Here is a 22,668-nt window from a genome sequence, read left to right on the forward strand (position 1 = left end):
AACTCGGAACCTCTCGCTTATGAAGCGAGCGCTTTACCACTACACCACTACCGCATATATTATATATATATATATATATATATATATATATATATATATATATATATATATATATATATATATATATATATAAATTAAATATGCTAAAAGCAACTGTAAATCAAAATTAAATAAATATAAAAAACTTACCTGATCTAGAGGTATTCTCAAGATTGGCTCTGTTATAACATTATTGTTATACTTAGCATTTTTCTTGAGACCACCACTTTCCATGAATTTTTTAAAGCCAATTTGAAGGCTTTCAATTGTGCGGATATCAATTACTGGTCTTTCGTTTCTGCAAATTTTCATTTCGTCTGCTGTTGCATTACAGAACAAACAACAGTGAATACCTTAAGATTTTCATATTATAATTAAATGAATACCAAAATTAGTATATATTTATATATATATGTGTATATACATACATACATATATATATATATATATATATTTTTTTTTTTTTTTTTTTTTTAAACATCTTCGCTTCCAACAAGGCTGCAAGCAGCCACTAATTAAAGTTGGAAGTTACTGTAAGAGAAAAGATGAAGATTGCAGAGCAAGATAACGATTGACGGACGATTTAAAAGATTGCAAATTATATGAATCAGGAAAGCAAGATGAAGGAAGCGAATTCCAAAGAGCTGATGTTCGAGGAAAAAAACTAGACGAATAAGCGTTTTTGGAGCACTTAGGAACAGTCACAGAAAAAGGATGACACTTAATTGAATGACGAGTAACACGAGAATGAATTTTAGTAGATGGCACAAGAGACGTTAGCTCTTTCGAGCAGTGCCCATTATAGTATTTGTAGAAAAGAGAAAGAGAAGCAACATTACGACGATGTTATATATATATATATATATATATATATATATATATATATATATATATATATATATATATATATATATATATATATATATATATATTGTTGTATGGCATCTCAGGATATATATATTCAGTATACCTGAGGTATTATCAGTTTATAAGTATACCTGAGGCTCCTGAGATGCCATACAACGCACACAGAAAAGCATAATCTCCGAAGATAAATACTCTAATGTTATAATCCCTATAAAATGTATATATATATATATATATATATATATATATATATATTTATATATATATATATATATATATATATATATATATATATATATATATATATATATATATATATATATATATATATATATATATATATATATATGGGTAATTCCATGTCAAATCATCCAGGTCATGTCACCCCATGTTTGGGATTTTGCTAATTTTTTTATATGTTATAGGGTTTATAAAAATTAAGAAAATTTAAAATTTGGAACCTCCAACCCCTTACGGTTCTTGAGATATTCAGGTTTCAATTTTCTTATTTATGCTGACTCAGCATTTTTTGCAAAATGTATTTTTGTCATTAAATAGCAATAACTAATGGACGAAATAAGGTATCATTTTGAAATTTGGTACATAGACAATCTTCTATATGGCGGATACAAATATTCGATTAAAAAAATTTTTAGGCTACGTTAAGTACATGTAAATTGAATAATAATGGCATTTATTTTGGGGTATTTTGACGGTCAAATTTGTGATGTCACCTTGATAATTTTTTTTTAGGCATTACTATAACTTACAATATAGGTATCAAACTTCACTATTAATTAAAAATATATAATTGCATTTTTTGACTTTTCTAAATTCAGCCTTTCAAGTAAAGCTTATATAAATGCTGAGTCAGCATAAAATTTATTGCTAAGTTATTAATGAAAAAATTAGCTATATCTTAATTTCTGGTTGTAAAAAGTCATTTTCAAAGTCATTTTAAAGGCAATAATAGATGTATATAAATATAAATTCTAAATTTTTTGTACCTGGGGTAGGCCCCCCCCGCCCTCCCAAAAAAAACGAAAATTTTTCTAATTTTGTAAAAAGTTATTTTTTAAGTCATTTTGAGAGCAATGATAATTTTTTAGGTATGTATAAATATTTAGTGGGGTAGGCTTCCCCCTCACCCGCCCTACCACGAAAAATATATATACATTTTGCTAATTTTGTTATACCAATAAAATAAGGATTGCTTTCTTGAAATTTTTCCATCAAGCTTTTGGATGCCAGCTAGGTTGGGGGTCGCAATTAGGCATATTACCAAATCTTTCCAAAAATGTTTTAATGAAAATATATAAAGACAAGTTACCAAGAGATTTTTATTTGTGTGGCCAAATTGTGCTAATTACACATACAATTATATTGTAACTATATTTAAAAAAATTATATACAAGTATAAAAATAATGACGCAATAGAAACTTTTTCTAAAAATCTTGATTATTTTGTTCAATAATTTTTGCCAACTCAATTTCTGAAATTTTGTATACACGACCATTTGTTGTAGATGGCGGATCAATGGTACATAAAATATGATTTGATGGGACCCAACACATATCTTCTCATGCAGGCCAAGAAAAACTTGGACTGGGACCATGTGGGTGCATAAATTGAATTTTATAATCTCCTTCTCCTTCATCTTTTTTGTTTATAATTCCAATCCACCAAAAGCTGTCATACATGCAAGCTACATAGTCCATATGATTATAAATAACTTGCTGCACAACCAGCTCATTTGGTATCTGCACAAGCTTAAATGTCTGAACATCAGTTTGTTGACTCATCCTTTTAAAAGAAATTGTATATTTATCAATTGGTATAAAATGGTGAAAGGATCTTGTTCCTGGCAAGGTTCTTCCCATAGTAAACCTTGGTTGCAATGATGATCGTACTTCATTTATTTCTATTTTATAAACTAAAATAAATTGAATGTTTTTTATATTGGTTACACAAAATTCAAACATCTTATCTACCTCCAAAATCTGTCCAGTCACTGTTCTTTTTAATTTAGCTTGTGCAGTTAATCGTTTTACTGTGCCGTTAATGCCATCACAAGCAGACTTACCATGGCTAGTAGCAAAAAAAAACCCATTCAGCATCAATATCAAAGTCTTCTTTGTGATGACAAAGATTAATAAAGTTTTTAAAGTTTTTATATTGTGCTGCACATCCATCAGTGAAGTATTTAATATTACTAATCTGTAGAATGTTTGCCTTAATGTAATTGGTAATGAGCTGCTGTATTTTATATACAAAGTATACATCATGCTCAGCGTCATCAGAAAGGATGCAAAATTACTTTAATAGTAGTTTATCATTTGATTTATAGTAAATAATAATAGGGTGAAGTGTACATTTTGGTTTATTCCAATGGTAACTTTGCACCTCATCCTGAACAATAAATTGGAAGTTCTCTGCAAAGTCACCCAATACTATACACTCATTTTGATTTAATAACTCTTTACAGTCTTTGAGGTACTTGGCTTGACTTTTAGCTATAAGTGAATGAGATGTTAATTTATCTATTTTATTGCATATAAGGTCGATAACATCTTCAATATTAATTTTTTGATTGATCAGCGTAGTTCTATCTGTATGCTGCCATTGGTTAATTGTTATTTCTTTATCGCTGTTGTCAAACTTTGCTGTAAAGAATTCTTTTAAAGCAGCAATACCAGGGCATAACGGACATTGATGTAACATGCACTCTACATTATCCCTATTGCAAACAATCATTTCCATCAAATCTCTATAGTCTTTGTCAATTTTAAGAGCATCAGCTACATATAGTTCCTTTAAATTAATCAATATTAGTCTTTTTTGCATGTGTTGCCTGTACCCTATACTCACAAAATCTTTTTTTCCAGGCAGCATTCGTGTGTACTCGTCGCTTTGATAAAAGCTATGAACAAGATCAATGGTTGCGTGGGAAAGCGACTTTCCTTTTTTTGATGATGGTTTATGCAAAATTCCATGTTTTTTTTTTAGCTTTTCTAGCTTCTCGTACTAGGTCATTAGATACATTAAAAAATTCTGCAGACTTTACGAGTGACCATGATTCTGGAGTTAGTGTTAATATCTGAATTTTTGCGGAGTATGTCACATTTTTTATCTTATCTTTCAATTCATTTAAAAGTGAGTATAGATCGTCAATTTGGTTATCAATTGAAGAACTTAATGGTGTACAAGATGGTGTCAATGTAATCATAGGATCAATATCATAAACTTTTTTTATTTTGTTTGCTGTTGCTCCAGTTATTTGATCAAATTTTCTTTTGGCAGCTGGTAATCGTTGGTGTTTTGGAATTGATTTAAGCTTAACAGGTGACACACCTATAGATCCAAGACTTTCATTGAGAGATGAACGTTGTTTTTGTTCAGGCTCAATCCTAATATAGCATTGATCAATTGATTTTAATTCTTTATTTATACAATGTACCCTTTTGTAACAACTACTGCATAATTTCCACCCAGGTACAGCAGCAATGTCTTGTGTTTTTAGAGTTATTGCCATTGATAGCAATATCTTCACATTTCCTATGAAAAAAAGGAAACAATTATTTCTAAAAACTAATATCAACTCACCATCATTGTAAAGAACAAATGAGTGTAATTGTTACTTTATAAATGTACCTAATTTTTTTTAAATTTATTTAATTACTATTTTAATCAAAATAATAAACTGTTTCATCAAAATAGTATAAAAATTACCTTTCACATTTTTCTTTCGATTTCCATGTTGTTGCTTGACAAATGAAAGGCTCGTTGCAGAAGTCAACAAAACGTTTCGAATCTCTTAAAAAATTGCAAGCCCATTTTTACAATTATCTACCTGCAAAAGCAATGCAAAGTTTGATTCTAAATAGTTTTTCGCTGCACCACGAAACACACCATATTCTTTTTGGGACCCATAATACCATACCATGTCACATAGAGTTATTTCTAAAATAAAAAAAGAATTTCCAGTGAAAATTGGTTACTTGTTTCTGTTTTAAGGAAAAACATTTAATTGATATCATTTGTATGCAATAAATATTGAGTTTAATCAATCATGAGTTAACTTTACCAATGGCTTAAAATAATTTATCATGATAATAATTATAAGCTTTATAACCATATGGTTATCATCTGGTGATATATCACCTATAATCTATTAATTATGTTATGATACTGATGACATAGTATTATGATAGTCTATGAGTGATATCCCACTCACTTATCATAACCAACTTGCATATCCTTTTTATTATGATAAATTTATTTTTAAACTTAATTTTTAATAAATAATGAAAGTAACTATAAAATATTACTATAAAATAATTATAAATATAATAATTATCATCATTGTATATCGTTTTCAAATCTATTATAGACACACACACACACACATATATATATATATATATATGTATATATATATATATATATATATATATATATATATATATATATATATATATATATATATATATATATATATATATATATATATATATATATATTATTATGATTATTATTATTATTGTTATTATTGTTATTCTTATTATTGTTATAATATATTATTATATAGATATACATATAGAGGGAGAGGGGCTAACAACGATCTTTTAAAAAGATCGTTGTTAGCCCCCCTCTGCCTACCTTTATTCTCCGGAAAAAGTTAAACTTAAGTACCTATGCTGCAACAACTAATAAGGTGTCTGCTGCACAATATTTTTTAATAAAATTTGGCATGCACTTAGAAAATAAGTTACTGCACAGGGAAAAATAGATTTAAAAAAGTTATCAACATTCCTTTAATATAAAATTTACATCTGATCAACAACGAGTTTTTTCAGAACAGTAAATTTAATGATACTAAAAAGTAACTACTAAAAAGAACAACATAAAAATAATGCCTAACTTTTAACTTTTTCTAAAAGTATATAGTATATGCTTTTAGAAAAAGTATATACTTTGTAGAGTTTTGAACCAAAGTATAATAATTTGGTTCAAAACTCTACAAAATAACACATTCTTATTGCACATAAGTATCTATTCTGCTACAAAAAATTAGGTGTCTGCTACATAATATTTTTTAATGAACTTTGGCATGCACTTAGATAATAAGTTTTTGCACTGGGCCCAATAGATTTAAAAAAGTTATCAACATTTCTCTAATATGAATTTTACATCTGATCAAAAACGAAGTTTTTAAGAACCATTAATTCAACGATAACGGTGGTAACTTCAAAAAGAAACAACACAAAAACAATGTTTAACTATTCTACTTTTCAAAAAATATAAATGTTGATATGAAATTCTACAAAATAACACAAGAAAATACATTCTTACAACACATACGCTTCACTAAAATGGTCGAAGTTTTTGATTACAAGATCGGTGCCGTAAATCGAAGGATACGCTCGTACCTACAATTTATCGTCATTGTCTTATTTATTGTCAATTATAAAATTGTCAATTTATCTTATTGTCATTATGTGTTAACTTGTATTAATTATGTGTTTTATATAATGATTATTTGTAAATTTATATAATGAGAAACTTGTAAAAATACTTTACGCTTACTATCGGGGCTTTATGTCAAGACCTTTGTCTTTTTCTTGCTCGTGTCGTTCTTAATTTTTATTTAAATATTATTGATGAAACTTGTAAACAAGAACATTGTAAAATGTTTATAAATAACGAAATAAATAATAATAATAAGACTTTCAATGTTTTAATTTTGATACAAGGTTAATTTTCATCACATAGGAAATTTATATTTTACCACATGCTTCGTTATTTTTACTTGCGAGACAAAATGTTTAATATGATTTTATATCAACCTACACATTGTTGTAAAATAAAAAATAATTCGGAAATACAATTCGGAAAACTATTTTTATAATGCCATAGTTCAAAGCTTTAGTTAACCCTTTCGCGACTGAGTTAAAAACATCTATATGACTGCGCGTAAAATAACGAATTTGGATCATTAAAGGCGGTTCTCCACTAGTCGAAAAATGTCTCGACGCGCGAATTTTTCGCTGCTCCACATGCGCAGATGAATCAACAATACAGGGATAACAACTTCGCTGCGAAAAAACCCGCTACGCAAATAGTTGAAAGTTTGTTGACTTTTCGCTCCTCGACTATTTGTCGTTTCATAACAAGCCAATCACATTACTTAAATGAAAAATAATAAAAATAAAGATGGATACTTCAGATGTAGAATTGATAGAATATAATGAAAATGAACCAAATGAAGATCAAATTGGAGGTGGATTTGATAAAGAAAGCTTCATTGAGGCTGTTCGCAAATTTCGGTGTCTCTGGGACACAAATGAAAAAGGCTACAAAGATAGAAATATGAAAGTAAATTCATGGAAACAGCTTTCAGTAATTTTTCATCAAGATGGTATAAAACTTTATTTTGCTATAAACAAATATATACATACACACACACACACACACACACACACACACACACACACACACACACACACACACACACACACACACACACACACACACACACACACACACACACACACATATATATATATATATATATGTATGTATGTATATAGCTGTTTCTCCTTTGACAGGTTCATCAGGAAGTTTCCTGATGAAACTGTCAAAGGAGAAACAGCTTGTTGAAGATAAATAAATGATTTTTACTAATTTATTACTGCTCCGTTCTTTAAGAACATTGACCACTCTATTTCTCTATTTGTAAAATATACTGACATAATCTCTCTCTCTCTCTCTCTCTCTCTCTCTCTCTCTCTCTCTCTCTCTCTCTTTCTTTCTCTCTCTCTCTCTCTCTCTCTCTCTATATATATATATATATATATATATATATATATATATATATATACATACATATATATATATATATATATATATATATATATATATATATATATATATATATATATATATATATACATATATATATGTATGTATGTATGTATGTATGTATGTATGTATGTATGTATGTATGTATGTATGTATGTATGTATGTATGTATGTATGTATGTATGTATGTATGTATGTATGTATGTATGTATGTATGTATGTATGTATGTATGTTTGTATGTATGTATGTATGTATGTATGTATGTATGTTTGTATGTATGTATGTATGTATGTATGTATGTATGTATGTATGTATGTATGTATGTATGTATGTATGTATGTATGTATGTATGTATGTATGTATGTATGTATGTATGTATGTATGTATATATGTGTGTATGTATATATCAATTTAGGTATACATAAATATATTAGTAAAAAATAGATTAGTCATTGTAAAAAATTGATTATCATTTTATAAATTCATATATTCTCTATTTAGTATTCATTTTACAAAAAACTTTAAAGAATTTGAAAGATTATCTTAAAAAATATTAAGATCAAAGACGAGCTCTTACAAGATCTGGAGCTGGAGCACTTTTCTTACCAAAGTGTAATACTTTGATCAAATGATTTTTCTACATGAAAAAAGTTCCAACAAACCAACTGACAGTAATTTAAAATTGACTACTGAGTTAACAAATCCTAAAAACCTGACTGAGAGTAATATTATTTTGAATACAGAATTGACAACCCCGCCTACTATTTCTCATCCTTTTATACCTGCAGATGATTCAAGTGAGAACTGTATAGATATACGCGTAAATAAGAAGCGAAAATCAGTTATAGAAAAATCGGATAACCTTTTTTTAAAACAAATGAAATATCTTGACAATCGCATAGTTGATTCTTTGGAAGAAAAAAATAAAACAATCTGTGAAATGTCTTCTTTTTGTAATAGTCTTATTCCTGTGTTGCAAGGATTGCCGATAAAAAAAGCAAGATTAGCCAAGTTAAAAATAAATCAACTTTTATTTGAAATAGAATTTGGAGTCGAATATGAAGACATTTAGAAGAAGTTGTATTTATTTTTTTCTTAAAGATAAAAAACAAAAAAGTAATTATTATAAATTAATACATTATACTTTTATACATAATATAATATATAATACTTTTAATTTTATTTTACTTGCTTTACGATATTTAACTGCCAATCTACTGTACCTTCTTTATTAAAGAATTCTTTAAAGGAGTCCCTTACTTTTTTTGCAGTGTCAGAGTAGTTATTTGATTTACTATTTATAACTAAACCATTTACAGTTGGCGCCTTTTTTCTCCAATCACCAAGTTGTAATCTATTCGGTCCATCCTGATCGACATAGTTTGAAGGGCAGTAATTATTATTGTTATTTATATTTTCAGTCATTAGAAAATGATGTAAAGCAACTACAGCCTTTGTTATTGCAATAACATTTTCAACATTAGCTATAATTGGTTTATGAAAAACGCGAAATCTACTCGATGCAATACCAAAGGCATTTTCAACAACTCTTCGTGCTCTACTAAGTCTATAGTTGAAAACAAATTTATCGATTAAAAGATTTTTAAAAGCATATGGTTTCATCATGTGTCTTTTTAACCCAAATGCATCATCTGCAACGAATACATAGGGCAAAACTTTTTGAGAGTTATTAGACATTTTTGAATCTTTTGGAATTTTTAAAATGTTGTTCTCTATGGCAAATCCTAATTGACTATTGTGGTAAACACTTCCATCACTTTGTCTGCCACTATCACCAATATCTACTAAAATAAAACGGTACTTCGCATTACAGACGGCCATCAATACTATACTATGTATCTTTTTATAGTTAAAATAGCTTGATCCTGATCGATCCGGAGCAAACATTTGAACATGCTTACCATCAATGGCACCAATACAATGTGGAAATTGCCATCTTGTTTCAAATTCGTGTGCAATTTTTTCCCATTCAGTTTCAGAATTAGGCGCTTATACGTATTCAGGTAACAAATTATTCCAAATAGCATTACAAGTTTCATAAACTATTCTACCAACAGTGGCTGGTGACATTCGATAATTAGCCGCTATTGTAGTATGTGCATTAGGGCATGCCAAAATATCACGATTTTCAGAAAATAAAAGGTCGCGGTATAAATACCTGTTCTATACATAAAAAGAAGTATATAAACCAAATTTGAACTCTCTAGGACCATATTTAGTGCTGGAAGATGATTTTAGGTTTTTACGCAAATACGAGAAATCGTTGTTTTTTTCTGAAAAAAAATATTCTTTTTGAAAATGAAGAAATAAAAAAGTTAGGAAAGGTATTTTTTAGTTTAAAATCTAATATTGTTACTATAACAGATATTTTACAATTTGGCCAGTGCACTTTGGTCAGCTTCTAATGATATTAATGCCCTGTGCTCTCTGATAACTAGCAGTATATCTTGTTTTTTGTCCTCCTTTAATGTGCTACTGATATATCTTTGTATAAGATTGATATTCCGCTCTGCTGGGTCATTTGTAACATTTAGAGATTTTACAAACTCACAAAATGATATATAGGAATCATTTTCCTCCAGCTTTCCAGCAGCTAAACCTGTTTTCCAGGTAGGAATTTCGTCCTGTATGCCTAGAACAATGAAAAGAGCCCAACTTTCCTGTGTAATCAACTCTGTTACCTCAGAGGTTGGTAAAACTAGGACAGCATCAGGTTTACCATTGGGAATAGTGTTGATATCTGGTACCTTAAAGGTCAACAGCTTGTCTAGAACTGCAAGCCTCTCTTCAAAATCTGGATCTGCCAGTATTAACACAGCAACCTTTGGGGCAAGGTACCAAGAGTGTTGCTGAAAAAATTTCAGAAAAGCATTGCCAATTTTGACATCAAACTCTTGTTGTATAACATAAGCTGACTTGATTAACAGGAAATCATTCTTAACAGCATATTCTGCTTTGTATGAACGTAAATACCATGGAGCATAAAAAACTGCACATATAAAAGCTGACTTTTCCAGGTGAGGTAACTGATCTTTAGGCAGCAAATCTATTATACCTGATGTCATAACAATAGCTAAATTGTAAAGACTGTCAGCCATGAAACGAGCATTGTGATTGGCTCCTGGTTGATAAATTTTAAAACCATTCAGCTTTGGTGATGAGACATTTAAATAAAAAGCAGCATACTTAACTAGATGATTATAACCATCTCTTGGAAACACTTCGTGATTAAGAGCAAACTTCAGATATTCCTGAGCTTCCAGGTAAAGTTTATGAAGTTCAGATCCAACTTCCAGCTTCTTCTCATCAAATTTCTTAAACTCAGACAGGTTAGCTTTTTGAATTATGGCGTGATATACTTCCCAGTCCTTCTTGAAATTTTTATAGAACCGTCTATCTGGTGCAGCAGTAGGTCCAAGGACAATTACAATTGCCTTATGTATTGCTATTTCAAACATGTGATGTCTGCATAATAGCCAGAGAACAGGTTTTCCCAAAATATAGCACAACCTGGTTATAATTCCTCCATGGGCTCCTGTGTTAACATTGGTAGTATCTGCAACAATTGCGAAAATTTCATTGCATATTTCAAAGGACTCAAGTAAGTTGTGAATAATTTCTGTTTCATCAACAGCTTTTCCAGACTCTGCAGGTAAAACACCAAGTAAGAGATCGTTTTTATTCTCAAATTCAGGACTAGTAACACTGACAGCAACTCTATCTCTTACAACAGATTGCAAGGTATTTTCATCTAAATGTTTTAACAGCTTGCCATCAAAGTGGAGAACAAGATGTTTTCCAGCCATTGTCTCTCTGTAATTTTCTCTGATGGTATTGCCTAAATAAAGATCATTTTTAACACAATATATTATTGTTATGATGGTTTATTTTTAGGTAAATATTCCACTCTTTAAAGGTATAGTAAGATTTTAATCATAACTTTCATTTATAATAGACTTACATTAGAAAATCAGGGATAAGAAATATGGCATCTGAAGAAAAACTTTTTGATTTGAAAAAAAAAACTTAATTTTGACTGGCAAAAAGTTGGCATAAAAGACTTTTTCTTTAGGTGTCCCTTTAAAAATTACCTTGATGTTCAATTACTTTCGCTCTTTCTCTTGAAATACTAGATTTAGAAATGCCCATCTGATTAACATCTCCTCCCAGATAATTAACAACAGACGACAACAGCCAGGTTTGTAATTCAATGCTGATTAACCCTCTAGCACAAATAGGTGTAGTTACTGCCATCAATTCTTCTCTTGTAATCTTTTTATTTACTTGCATTGAGCCTTTAGGTAAGACTTTTGGGGTTTTATTATGAGCAGCACCATATTCAAAGTCATCATCACTACCTTCGAATGAGTCTTCTTCTACAGCAAAATCTGGATCTGTCAAAGTTGAGTCAAACATATCCAAATTGGCTGGACCAGACTTGTATCTAAAATGTTTACATAAATAAGTTAGGATTTCATTTTTAAGAAGTAAGTTTTTTAACAGTTTTAAAGTAATTATGACACTTGTTTTACCTTTTCTTAGTTGGCGTCAAGTTTTCATCACTTTCATCAAGTGGTGGGGGAGCTGATTTGCATCTTTCTTTCTCCTCTAGGTACTTCATTCTCATTTGTTCTTGTCTTTTATACCTTTCTAGTCGTTTCTCAATGATGGTAGCTAGCTCTTTATCTGGCTTAGAAATAAACCACTTCCTAAAACAAAAATGTATAACATTAGAATGCAATAACTTACTCTGATGGACAGACAGATGGATAGCTGAAAGACAGACAGACTGAAAGCCCTACATAAAGTAGCTGCGCTACTAACAATTTGATTAATATAGAGAAATTTACAAAAAGGCTACAATATAATTGATACTCTTACCTGTCTGTTTTCTGGTCTAGATAGAAATTTAGGTCTTCTTCAATAGCAGCTTGTGTTCTTGGTGTTATTTTGTCACTTCTCATCAGTCGCTCTAAGTTATCTTTGCCTATGTCAAACAACTGTTCCATTGTTGAAATGAATTCATTCTTAATATTTTCTCTAGTATCTTTGGTATCTTTCAGGGTAACACGTTTTTTCAAAAGTTGATACTTCTTGTGTAGAGCTTGAAGTTTGTCAAGAATTGAATATTCTGAAATGATGTATGCTTGAAATCCTGGTTTGGTCCAAATGTTGACTATTTGTCTAATCAAGCAGTCTGATTGCGTCTCAAGGTCACAAAAATCTCTACCTAATTTATATTTTTAAAAAATATTTTATTTATTTAACATTTATTGCACCTGAAAAAATAATTATTTAGTCCTCTTTAATCTAGGAATAAAAATGTTTATGTTTTACAGTTATGTCTTACTTTTGCACACCAAGTTCCTTGTTCCTTTTTGCTTCTTACAGGCCATGTTAATTTGTGTTTTAATAAATCTTTTCTTTTTACTTGAAATTAAATATTGATAATATCTTAAAATACTACCATTGGTTGGAAGCTGTGTATTTGGTAGCTGTGAAATTGGGTTAGTTAACAGATATAATGGTCGTCTGACACTTTCACTTACATGGACATTTTTCTTCTTTTTTGGACCCATTTCTTATGAAAAAGTTAATGTTATTTTAACTATTTTTAACTATTAAGCTATAAAAAATTATTAACAGTTTATAATAGATATGTCATGTAGTGATTGTAATCTTAAACTAAACACAAAATGGTGCAATCTTGTTATTTTGCCATCCTTCATGTAATTTCATCATACTTTGCGTATTTTCGTAAAATCTTGATTTCATCTTCTGGCACCTAGAATTGAGATAGAACAATGAAAATTCATATTTTTGCTTATTTTTATGTATAGAATAGGTTTTTAAAGCGCGACCAAAAATTTTTTTTTTTGGCATGCCCTAATGTGCATCCCCAGTTGCCAAACACCTTACTGTTATCGCAAGTCTTTCTTCTGCACAAATAGGTTTACGCATTTTCGTATTAGTTTTTGTTATATCAAGGGCCACAATTTGTAAAATTTTTTCAAAAGTTGAAAGGTACATTCGAAAATATTTTTAAAAAATCTCATGATCATAAAGTGTCAAATCATTAAAAAGAGTCTGATATTCCCCCTTTAACTTTCTCTCGTTGTAAATCTTTCTTATCCAAAAACGTCTTTTTTTTTTTTTCTTTTTTTTCTCTTTGCCATATATAAATATTCATGAATAACTTTCTGTCAAGAAGTAAAAATCTTAACTCTTCCATCTTCTTTTTTATCGCAAATTTTTATTATTTTTTATAAAGCAAAAAACGCTTTTGTTTTCATGTGGATATTGACACGTTTTTGCGGTACACAAGTTTGATTCATTTGCGCATGTGGAGCAGTGAAAAATATCGCGCGTCGCTACATTTTTCGACTAGTGGAGAACCGCCTTAACAATTGAAAATAAAAACAACTTGTCCGAATATACCAAATAAGTTTTTTTTTGTTAGATCATAGACTTTCATATAATTGAAAAAAAAATATTTTGGGTCATGAAATCAAAAATGTACCATATTGAATAAATAGAAATATATAATTTCTTAATTTAACCTTAAAATATTATAGATTAATTCATAAACATATAGTTTTTAATATTAAATAAGATATGCATTTATAGTGGTGATCAAGCAAAATAAGATTAAACAAATTTGATAGTTTAATCAAAAGATATTTAGCTTTTTGTGAGGGTACCCACAAATTGCAAGTTCCCCTAAAATAAAAAATATCAGCTTTATGTTACTCAGCAAAAAGTCCAAGTATAAAATGTGCCTGCCAGTACTCTGTGAATAGGTATGGCAATCCCGGGATCTCGAAATCCTGGGATTCCGCACAAATTATTCGTTCCGATATCCCAGGATTAGTCTCCAAAATTTCCCGAGATTTTGGGATTGTCTTCAAATGTAAAAGTACAAAAAGTTTTAGCTTAATTTTTAATTAAGAAATTTAGACATAAAATGTAAATATAGGCTTAGGAATTGTAGCTGCTTGGTTTTGTAACTGTTTATCCTCTTTGCAATGTTTTTTTTTATTCTCCCCCTTTCTGTATTTTATCGATAATGCAAACTAAAAACATTATTGCTTATTTGCAATATTATACTATATTTACATTTTTTATATGTTTAATCGTACATATTTTGTACGATTAAACATAAAAAAAATGTATATATAGTATAATATTAAAACTAATATATTATTAAAAATAAATAAAATTTTAGAACTTGCTAATTGGAAGATTAAACATTTTTAATAAAAGAATAAACTTTAGTTATCGTTATTTTAAGTAGAAATTGTTTTTGAAGAGAAAGATTATATTCGAGATTCAAATGGTTCATAGTTAATTAATGAAACATCTGAAGTTAAAATTAGGCACCAAAATATTGGTTATAACAAAAGCGTTAGGAAAATTGTAAAAATGTTTAAAAGGTTCCCAAACAGAAATGAAAATTATTTACAAAAGTACGTAAAAATTGAGTTTAGAAAGGACATCCATTTAATCACGGATTTTAAAATCCGATGTAGCAGCTTAAATGAGAACTTAAAATTAAAAAAATTATTGTGCTAAAAAGGCACTTCTAGATTTAGAATTGGATTTTAACATCGATGATTCAATTTAGATGAACGAGAAAGAATGTAGAATGATATCTGATTTAGTAGTACTTTTACTCCCAATAAAGCAACTGTGGTAGCACTTTGTCGACAAGACGCAACTTCAATTTCTTCTGACAATGCGTAAAAGTTTATGTTGACAAAAATAAATGAACAACAATCTGAAATCGGAAAACAATTATATAATGCTTTGAATCAGCGAATGTAAGGGTGGAGAACACCGTTAAGGAACTTAGTATATCTTCATGGCCAGATTACTTTATAAAAAATTCTAGAAGTTTTGCTACCAAATACAAGTACCAAAAATAAAAAAATTATGATAAACCTGATAAAGTGTTTATATTCGGCAAATATAATAACAGCAGCAGGCTTAAGTAGAATAATGTCAAAACAATTAAAATGAACAAATTAAATGTGACGGAAAAAAGTGACGGAAAAAAGATTGGCAGCAAATACGAGCACAAAATATAAAGGTAAAAAATAACTTATAAAATTCAAAAAGAAATACTGTTATTTGAAAGTAGTAGCTTATGATTAGGTCACCTTAAAAAAATATGATTATATATTATCAATACGGCCAACAAGTATGAATTCCGAAAAAGCATTCTCAGTTTTTATGTTTAAAAAATCAAATATGATTAAGCGATGAAATGATTGATACTTTGATTTTTTAGGGTAGTACTTTCAAAAACAAATATAACTCATGTATATTCATGCATGTTCATAATATTTTTAATTATTATTTTTATTTATTCTGTGTTATCATTTTAAAGTATTGTTTTATAATTTAAATTACTTAGGTTCATTAATGAATGAAGTACTTTATTTATATCATAATTAAATTAATTACTTTTAAGTATTTGATAAGTACTTAAAACGTTAGTTCTTTTTATGCTTCTCTTTCTACAATTGCGTTTTTTTCTATTCAATCCCGGGATATACCGGGATTTCCCGAGGACAACTTTTTCAATCCCGAAATCCCAGGTTTAAAAATTTCCGGGATTTTTGCCATCCCTATATGTGTATAAATCTTTTGTGAATTTAGAGCACATTAAAGAATTAGACGAAAAGCTAACTTCTTGTACCATTTATAGAACTTTCAAAAGGTCTGAATTCCATGTAACTGCTGGTCTATCCGGTCCACACCACCCATATGCATATTGTATGACTTGACCATTGACGGTCCAAGAATAATGTTACCATCTTATCAGATTTTCCTGTTTCCACCCTCACTGGATTGTGATATGTTGACAGCATGTAAACAACTTTTTGTTTGTTACCCGATTTGTCTCAAGTTGCACGATATTTGCAGGCTAACATTTTATTGTCTTCGCTGCAAGTTTTGTAAAAAGCAGCAGTCCCTTTTGCAAGCTGCCCATTTAATATCTATTTGCTGTAGTATTTTTGGTTTGCGAATATTTCCACAAATATAAGTCTTCTTGGACAAGAGGAAGCTGGCAAGAGAAAGGCTTGTATAGTAATTATCAGTAAAGACTATATGACCTTTATTTATAAATGGTCTTATCAGCTCTATTGGTATACGTTGACTTGAAGGTATTGTAGAATTTTTGTCATCATCATACATCCCAGTACCACAGTACACTAAAAAATCAAGTGTAATACCATCAGCTGTAGTCACCTCATATACCTTTATGCCAAATCGTGTTCTTTTTGTTTTTATATATTGACGAAACTTAAAAAAAGAACAAGGGATTCATCAACACTTAAGTGTTGTCCTGGATTGTAAACTTTACAACGATGCTCTCTGATCATGTTGAGGAATGGTCTGACCTTATGCAATTGATCTCTATTAGGATCATTAACATTATGATTAGGATCATTATTGTTATTGAAATAAAGAAATTTGAGGATAACCATGAAACGGTCTCGAGACATGGTTTTCCAATAAAGATCATCGGTGGACCAATACATATTCAAATTTGGTTTATGTACAGTACCCATTAATATAATTAAACCAAAAAGGTCTAATTATATTAATTGGTGCTGTAAATAAACCAAATTTACCTATTACAATAGTTGAAATTTTATTTCAACTACTGTAACAGGTTTCCAATTCTTAAGGTAAGAATTATTGGCATTTTCTGGGTGATTGCTTAAAAAATCTTTGCAGTTTTGGTTACTTTTAGAAACATGTTCTAAAATAGTATTGGTTAAGTAAGCTTTAAAAAAGTCAAGCGTACTGTCTCCTCCTATTCTAACATTTAGACCTTCAGTAGAAAAGAATGGAAAAGTGTCATTAGATTTTTCCTCATTAACATGCTCCCATTCTAACTGTAATTCTGTTTAATCAGGAACAACACAATCAATGAACTGTTGGTGTGATCGACTTCCGCAAACACAACGAAACCTAACCCTAATTTGGCCTTGATTAGGTTTTAGATTATAACAAGCACCTCTATCTATCTGAACAAAAGAATGTAAACCATTTACACTTCTACTTCCACCTCAGGTTCTCACACGTTTCTGGGGCTGTGAAACATAATCTGGAGCTGTGAAACATTATGTTGCTGAGTTTTATAACATTTCTTTTCACTATCAGATTTTATACTTATATCACTAGATGATTCCTCATAGATTTACTCTTCAGTTTCAAATTTTATAATCAGGTCATTATCTGGTTTCTCCTCAGATGCAAAAATATCATTGCAGAAATTTTGATTTTTAAGGATATTTGTAATGGATGGTAAAGGTAAAATTTCATTTTGAACTGGTAAATGCTCGGACAAGGGTAGAAGTTCTTCACTTACTTAATCTAAAATACTTTCAGAATAACTAGTCACCAAATAAATGTCAATATTTCTATCTACATCACTATCATCAAGCAAAATATTAAGGATCTCATTCATATTAGTATAACTTGTTCGCTTTTTAGCTATTTTTCAAAATTAACTTTTGACCGATCTATAAATGCAACTAACAAACGGTTTGATGTATCAACTTTAGAAATTATTCCTATTTCAGATATATATTTAATGTTTTCTTAAACCCCTGTAGATTTTTAGGCAAATTTAAAATTATTAATGGACGGCCAGGCGTTCACTTGTAATTTAAAAACAGATTTTATGTACCATGATGCGGATCACGCGTCAGGAAAGGGTTCGCAAATAGACCTGAAGGAATTTATTATTCGAAACAATAAAGTAGATGCAAAAAAATTTACAATTAAAAAAATGTTAGCCACTTTACCATGCTTCAAAGTTTCCTGGGTCACTTTTTAAATTACATAGGGATCGGCCATAAACTACGTTACGCAAATTTTGACCGTTTTTGACCCCTTCTCCTTCAATAAAGTATCGTAACTTTTTAGTAACAATTTCCTTATGAGTCGTCACAAGTCTTTGTTTTGAGTAAAATTGTAGACTTTTATAAAAACAGCAAGGACAAGCTCATTAATTTTTTTCTCTATTAAGTTTCTATTAAAATTTTACTAAACTTTTTTTTTAAGACTATACGAAAGCCTATTAGGTCCCTTGCCCCATTAATTAAACTTTTAGAAAATATAAGTTGATATGTAAAACCTTTTCTCCTAAAAGAAGGTTTTATTTTTAATGTGTTGTGCAGACTTCACTAGTTATCTAAGCACGTTAATAACATATGTACCTTTATTATGACATATGCGCAACAAATTTCACCCGGTGTTTTGATTTTTTAGGTTTATTTAAAAATTATCTTGCTACGTTTATTATAGTATATAATATCTTAAAATATGTTACATATATAACATCTGCAGAACTTAAAAATGTTTTATTTTGTATTTTAGATAATTGGAAAAGAATAACAATAATATAAAAAAATAAAAAATGAATGAGCAAGTGAAAGGATTTGAACCCCTGCCATGTTCTTTAGAAGCGTAGCGAAGTAATCACTTTGGTCACAAAGGCATACGGTTCTAATAATTTTTGACGTATTAAGTTAGCAAATGACAAATAAATGCTATAAATCAAAACTAAGGAGATGTTGCAAATTTTAAGTAAAAGTAAAACTTGATATAATTTTTAACATTACATAATTTGAAGAGTCATTAGTTAGACATTTTCACACACTTTTGTTGACATTAGGGTTATTTTTTTTAATATTTATATATTTTTTTTTGGATTTTAAAATGCAAAAGCTCTTATTTGTCGAGGTTTGATAATGAAAGTATATTATCAAAAATTTTTTGCAAACTGATAATGGGAAGGAGTCCCCAAAACCCTATTTTGAAACCCTAAATTGACCAAAATTTCTCTAAAAACCGAACCTTAAAACTCTATGTTTTTTTCATACAAAATCCTGTTATAAATTGTTTAACATTACATCTGAAAATAAACAATATAAAGTATTGTAATATTACAACAGAGATAGTTCACAGAGGATGGAAAGTGCATACAAATTTTAATTTACCTTCTCGCCATTATTACCAAAAAAATTTTTTAAGCGCATATTTTGATTACATTATTAATAAGCATTTTACTTGCAATAACTTGTTGCAAACTTTTCTAACTATAAAATAGCTCAGAAATTAATTCTTGATACATTTTTTTAATAACAGTGATGGCATGTTTGGTTGTCGGGGGGTGGGGTGGATAAGGATTCGAAGGGGTTTTTTTTTTTTTTTTTTTTTTTTTTTAAACATCTTCGCTTCCAACAAGGCTGCAAGCAGCCACTAATTAAAGTTGGAAGTTACTGTAAGAGAAAAGATGAAGATTGTAGAGCAAGATAACGATTGACGGACGATTTAAAAGATTGCAAATTATATGAATCAGGAAAGCAAGATGAAGGAAGCGAATTCCAAAGAGCTGATGTTCGAGGAAAAAAACTAGACGAATAAGCGTTTTTGGAGCACTTAGGAACAGTCACAGAAAAAGGATGACACTTAATTGAATGACGAGTAACACGAGAATGAATTTTAGTAGATGGCACAAGAGACGTTAGCTCTTTCGAGCAGTGCCCATTATAGTATTTGTAGAAAAGAGAAAGAGAAGCAACATTACGACGATGTGATAATGGTTGAAGGTTGGCTGCAAGAGCAGGTCCAACTATGTTTACAATGCGTTTTTGCACCTTGTCTAAAAGAGAAAGGGCATCATTAGAAGATCCGCCCCAGATATGGCAACAGTATTCCATACAAGGCCGGATTTGAGATTTATAGAGGTAGAGAATAGAATCCAGAGTAAGAAAGTGGCGAGCTCGATAAAGAGATGCAACCTTAGCAGATGCTAATTTTGCAACCGATTTGATATATGGTTTCCAAGAAAGATTGGAAGTAAGAGTTAATCCTAGAAGATGAAGAGTAGGTGACTCATCGAGTACATCACCGTTCATAAATATAGGAAGATCTAAATTATTGCGATAACGATTGGCTGAAAAAAATTGGGTTTTATCTGAATTAAAGTTCACCAGCCACTGTGAGCCCCATGCTGTAGCATAAGTGAGATCCTTTTCAAGCTCAAATGCCCCCTCCAGGCAATCAGAGGGTGTTGGTTTCTTATCACGACAAGAATAAATGGTAGTATCATCAGCAAACAATGCCACCTTAGATGTGAGAATATCTGGAAGATCGTTAATGTAAATTAAAAAGAGTATAGGGCCAAGGATAGAACCTTGAGGAACCCCTGAAGTTACAGAATAAGAAGAAGAGTGTTGTCCATCGAGGACAACTTTTATGCTATGATTGGAAAGGAAGGATTCAATGATCTTAAAGATGTTGCCGGATACACCATAAGAAGAAAGCTTATGGAGAAGACCAGCATGCCAAACTTTATCAAACGCTTTTGAAATGTCAAGAGCGATGGCCTTAACCTCTCCACCTTCATCTAACGCACGATAAAACCTGTCAGTTATTACTGTTAGCAAATCAGCTGTAGAACGAGAAGATCGAAATCCATATTGATGGTCAGAAAGTAAGTTATTAGATTCAAGATGAGAAATTAAGTGTTTGTTAATTAAAGATTCAAGAACCTTGCTTATGATAGGAAGAAGACTTATGGGACGGTAGTTAGACGAATCAGATCGCTCCCCAGAATTTTTGAAGATAGGGATAACAGATGCGGCTTTCCAGCAGGCTGGAAAACAAGACTCTGATAAGCACTTGTTGAATAGTTTTGAGAGTATAGATGACAGCTCTGGAGAACACTTCTGCAAGACAATAACAGGTATGTTGTCTGGGCCACAAGCTGTAGAAGAGTCTAGACAGGAAATCACTTTAGATACAGATGCTGAAGTGATATGAATGTCAAGCAATGAATCAACCTGTTTGTTGGCAATATCAGGTAGAACGCAATTAGTGGAATCAAGAGATGATGTTGATGAAAAGTTTTTAGCAAACAGTTCGGCTTTGTCTTTAGGTGAGGTGACAAAGTCTGAACCATACAAGAGAGGTGGAATTATAGATTTGCCCTTATTATTGATATTATTAAAGATTCTCCAGAAGTCACGAGAGCCTAATTTTTGAGATGAGATACGAGATTTCATGACCTGAGAATAGCGGGTTTTGGCGTTAGACAAAACCTTTTTACAGTTGTTTCTAGCAGTAATGAACAGACGTCTGTTTTCTGGAGAATTGTTTTGCTGATAAATATGGAAGTAACGGTTTCGATTGGCAATCGCAGCAGCACAGTGTGAGGAAAACCATGGAGGAGAGTGAGGCTTGACCTGGAATCGTCGAGAGGGAATAAAAGATTCCATGCCAGCCTGAATCCACGAAATTATATAAGAAGCACATTTGTCGACAGGAAGTTGAAAGATTTCTACCCAAGGGCCATCACGAAGAAAATCACGGAAAGAATCCCAGTCAGCTTTACTGTAGTTGTAAGAGGTTCGATAGTAGGGGTATTCAGGTGATGAAGAAGAATAAGATATTAGTTTTAAAGAGATCAAACTGTGATCAGAAGCACCTAAGGGTGAATGTGGAGAAACTGAGCACTGACTAGGATCAGAAACAAGACATAAGTCCAGTAGAGAAGGTAAATGATTCGGGTTGTCAGGAAAGCGAGTTGGAAAGTTGACTATTTGAGTTAGGGATTGAGAAAGGCAAAAGTTGTGGGCTTTAATGCCTGCAGAGTCACTGACACTAGAGCCAAGCCATTCAGAGTGGTGAGCATTAAAGTCACCGACAACAACTATATTAGCTGATGGATAAAGAGAGAGGGCTTGGTCAATATGATCAGAAATAACATCAAAAAGTGTACAGTCTTGAGATGAAGGAGATCGATATAGAACAAAGAGAAAGGCAATAGAGTGAAGTGGTGCTAAACGAAAGC

At 30.5% G+C, this 22,668-nt stretch overlaps 2 protein-coding genes across 2 annotated transcripts; both read right to left on the minus strand.

Annotated features, from left to right (window-relative positions):
• Window positions 1-8,948: 8,948 nt before the first annotated feature.
• On the minus strand, window positions 8,949-10,003 carry LOC136082495 (uncharacterized). Its single transcript, XM_065801902.1, has 2 exons — window positions 9,949-10,003; window positions 8,949-9,778 (listed from the first exon to the last, which is right to left on the minus strand). Exons 1-2 carry the CDS (start codon window positions 10,001-10,003, stop codon window positions 8,949-8,951), a joined length of 885 nt encoding a protein of 294 aa, XP_065657974.1.
• Window positions 10,004-11,212: 1,209 nt separating this feature from the next.
• LOC136082229 (uncharacterized) lies at window positions 11,213-12,646 on the minus strand. Its single transcript, XM_065800793.1, has 2 exons — window positions 12,323-12,646; window positions 11,213-12,234 (listed from the first exon to the last, which is right to left on the minus strand). The coding sequence occupies exons 1-2, from the start codon at window positions 12,415-12,417 to the stop codon at window positions 11,871-11,873; spliced, it is 459 nt and encodes a 152-aa protein (XP_065656865.1). The 5' UTR covers window positions 12,418-12,646; the 3' UTR covers window positions 11,213-11,870.
• Between the last annotated feature and the right edge of the window lie 10,022 nt (window positions 12,647-22,668).

The sequence above is a fragment of the Hydra vulgaris genome, chromosome 07, assembly GCF_038396675.1.
Source record: "Hydra vulgaris chromosome 07, alternate assembly HydraT2T_AEP".
Taxonomy (NCBI): Eukaryota; Metazoa; Cnidaria; class Hydrozoa; order Anthoathecata; family Hydridae; genus Hydra; species Hydra vulgaris.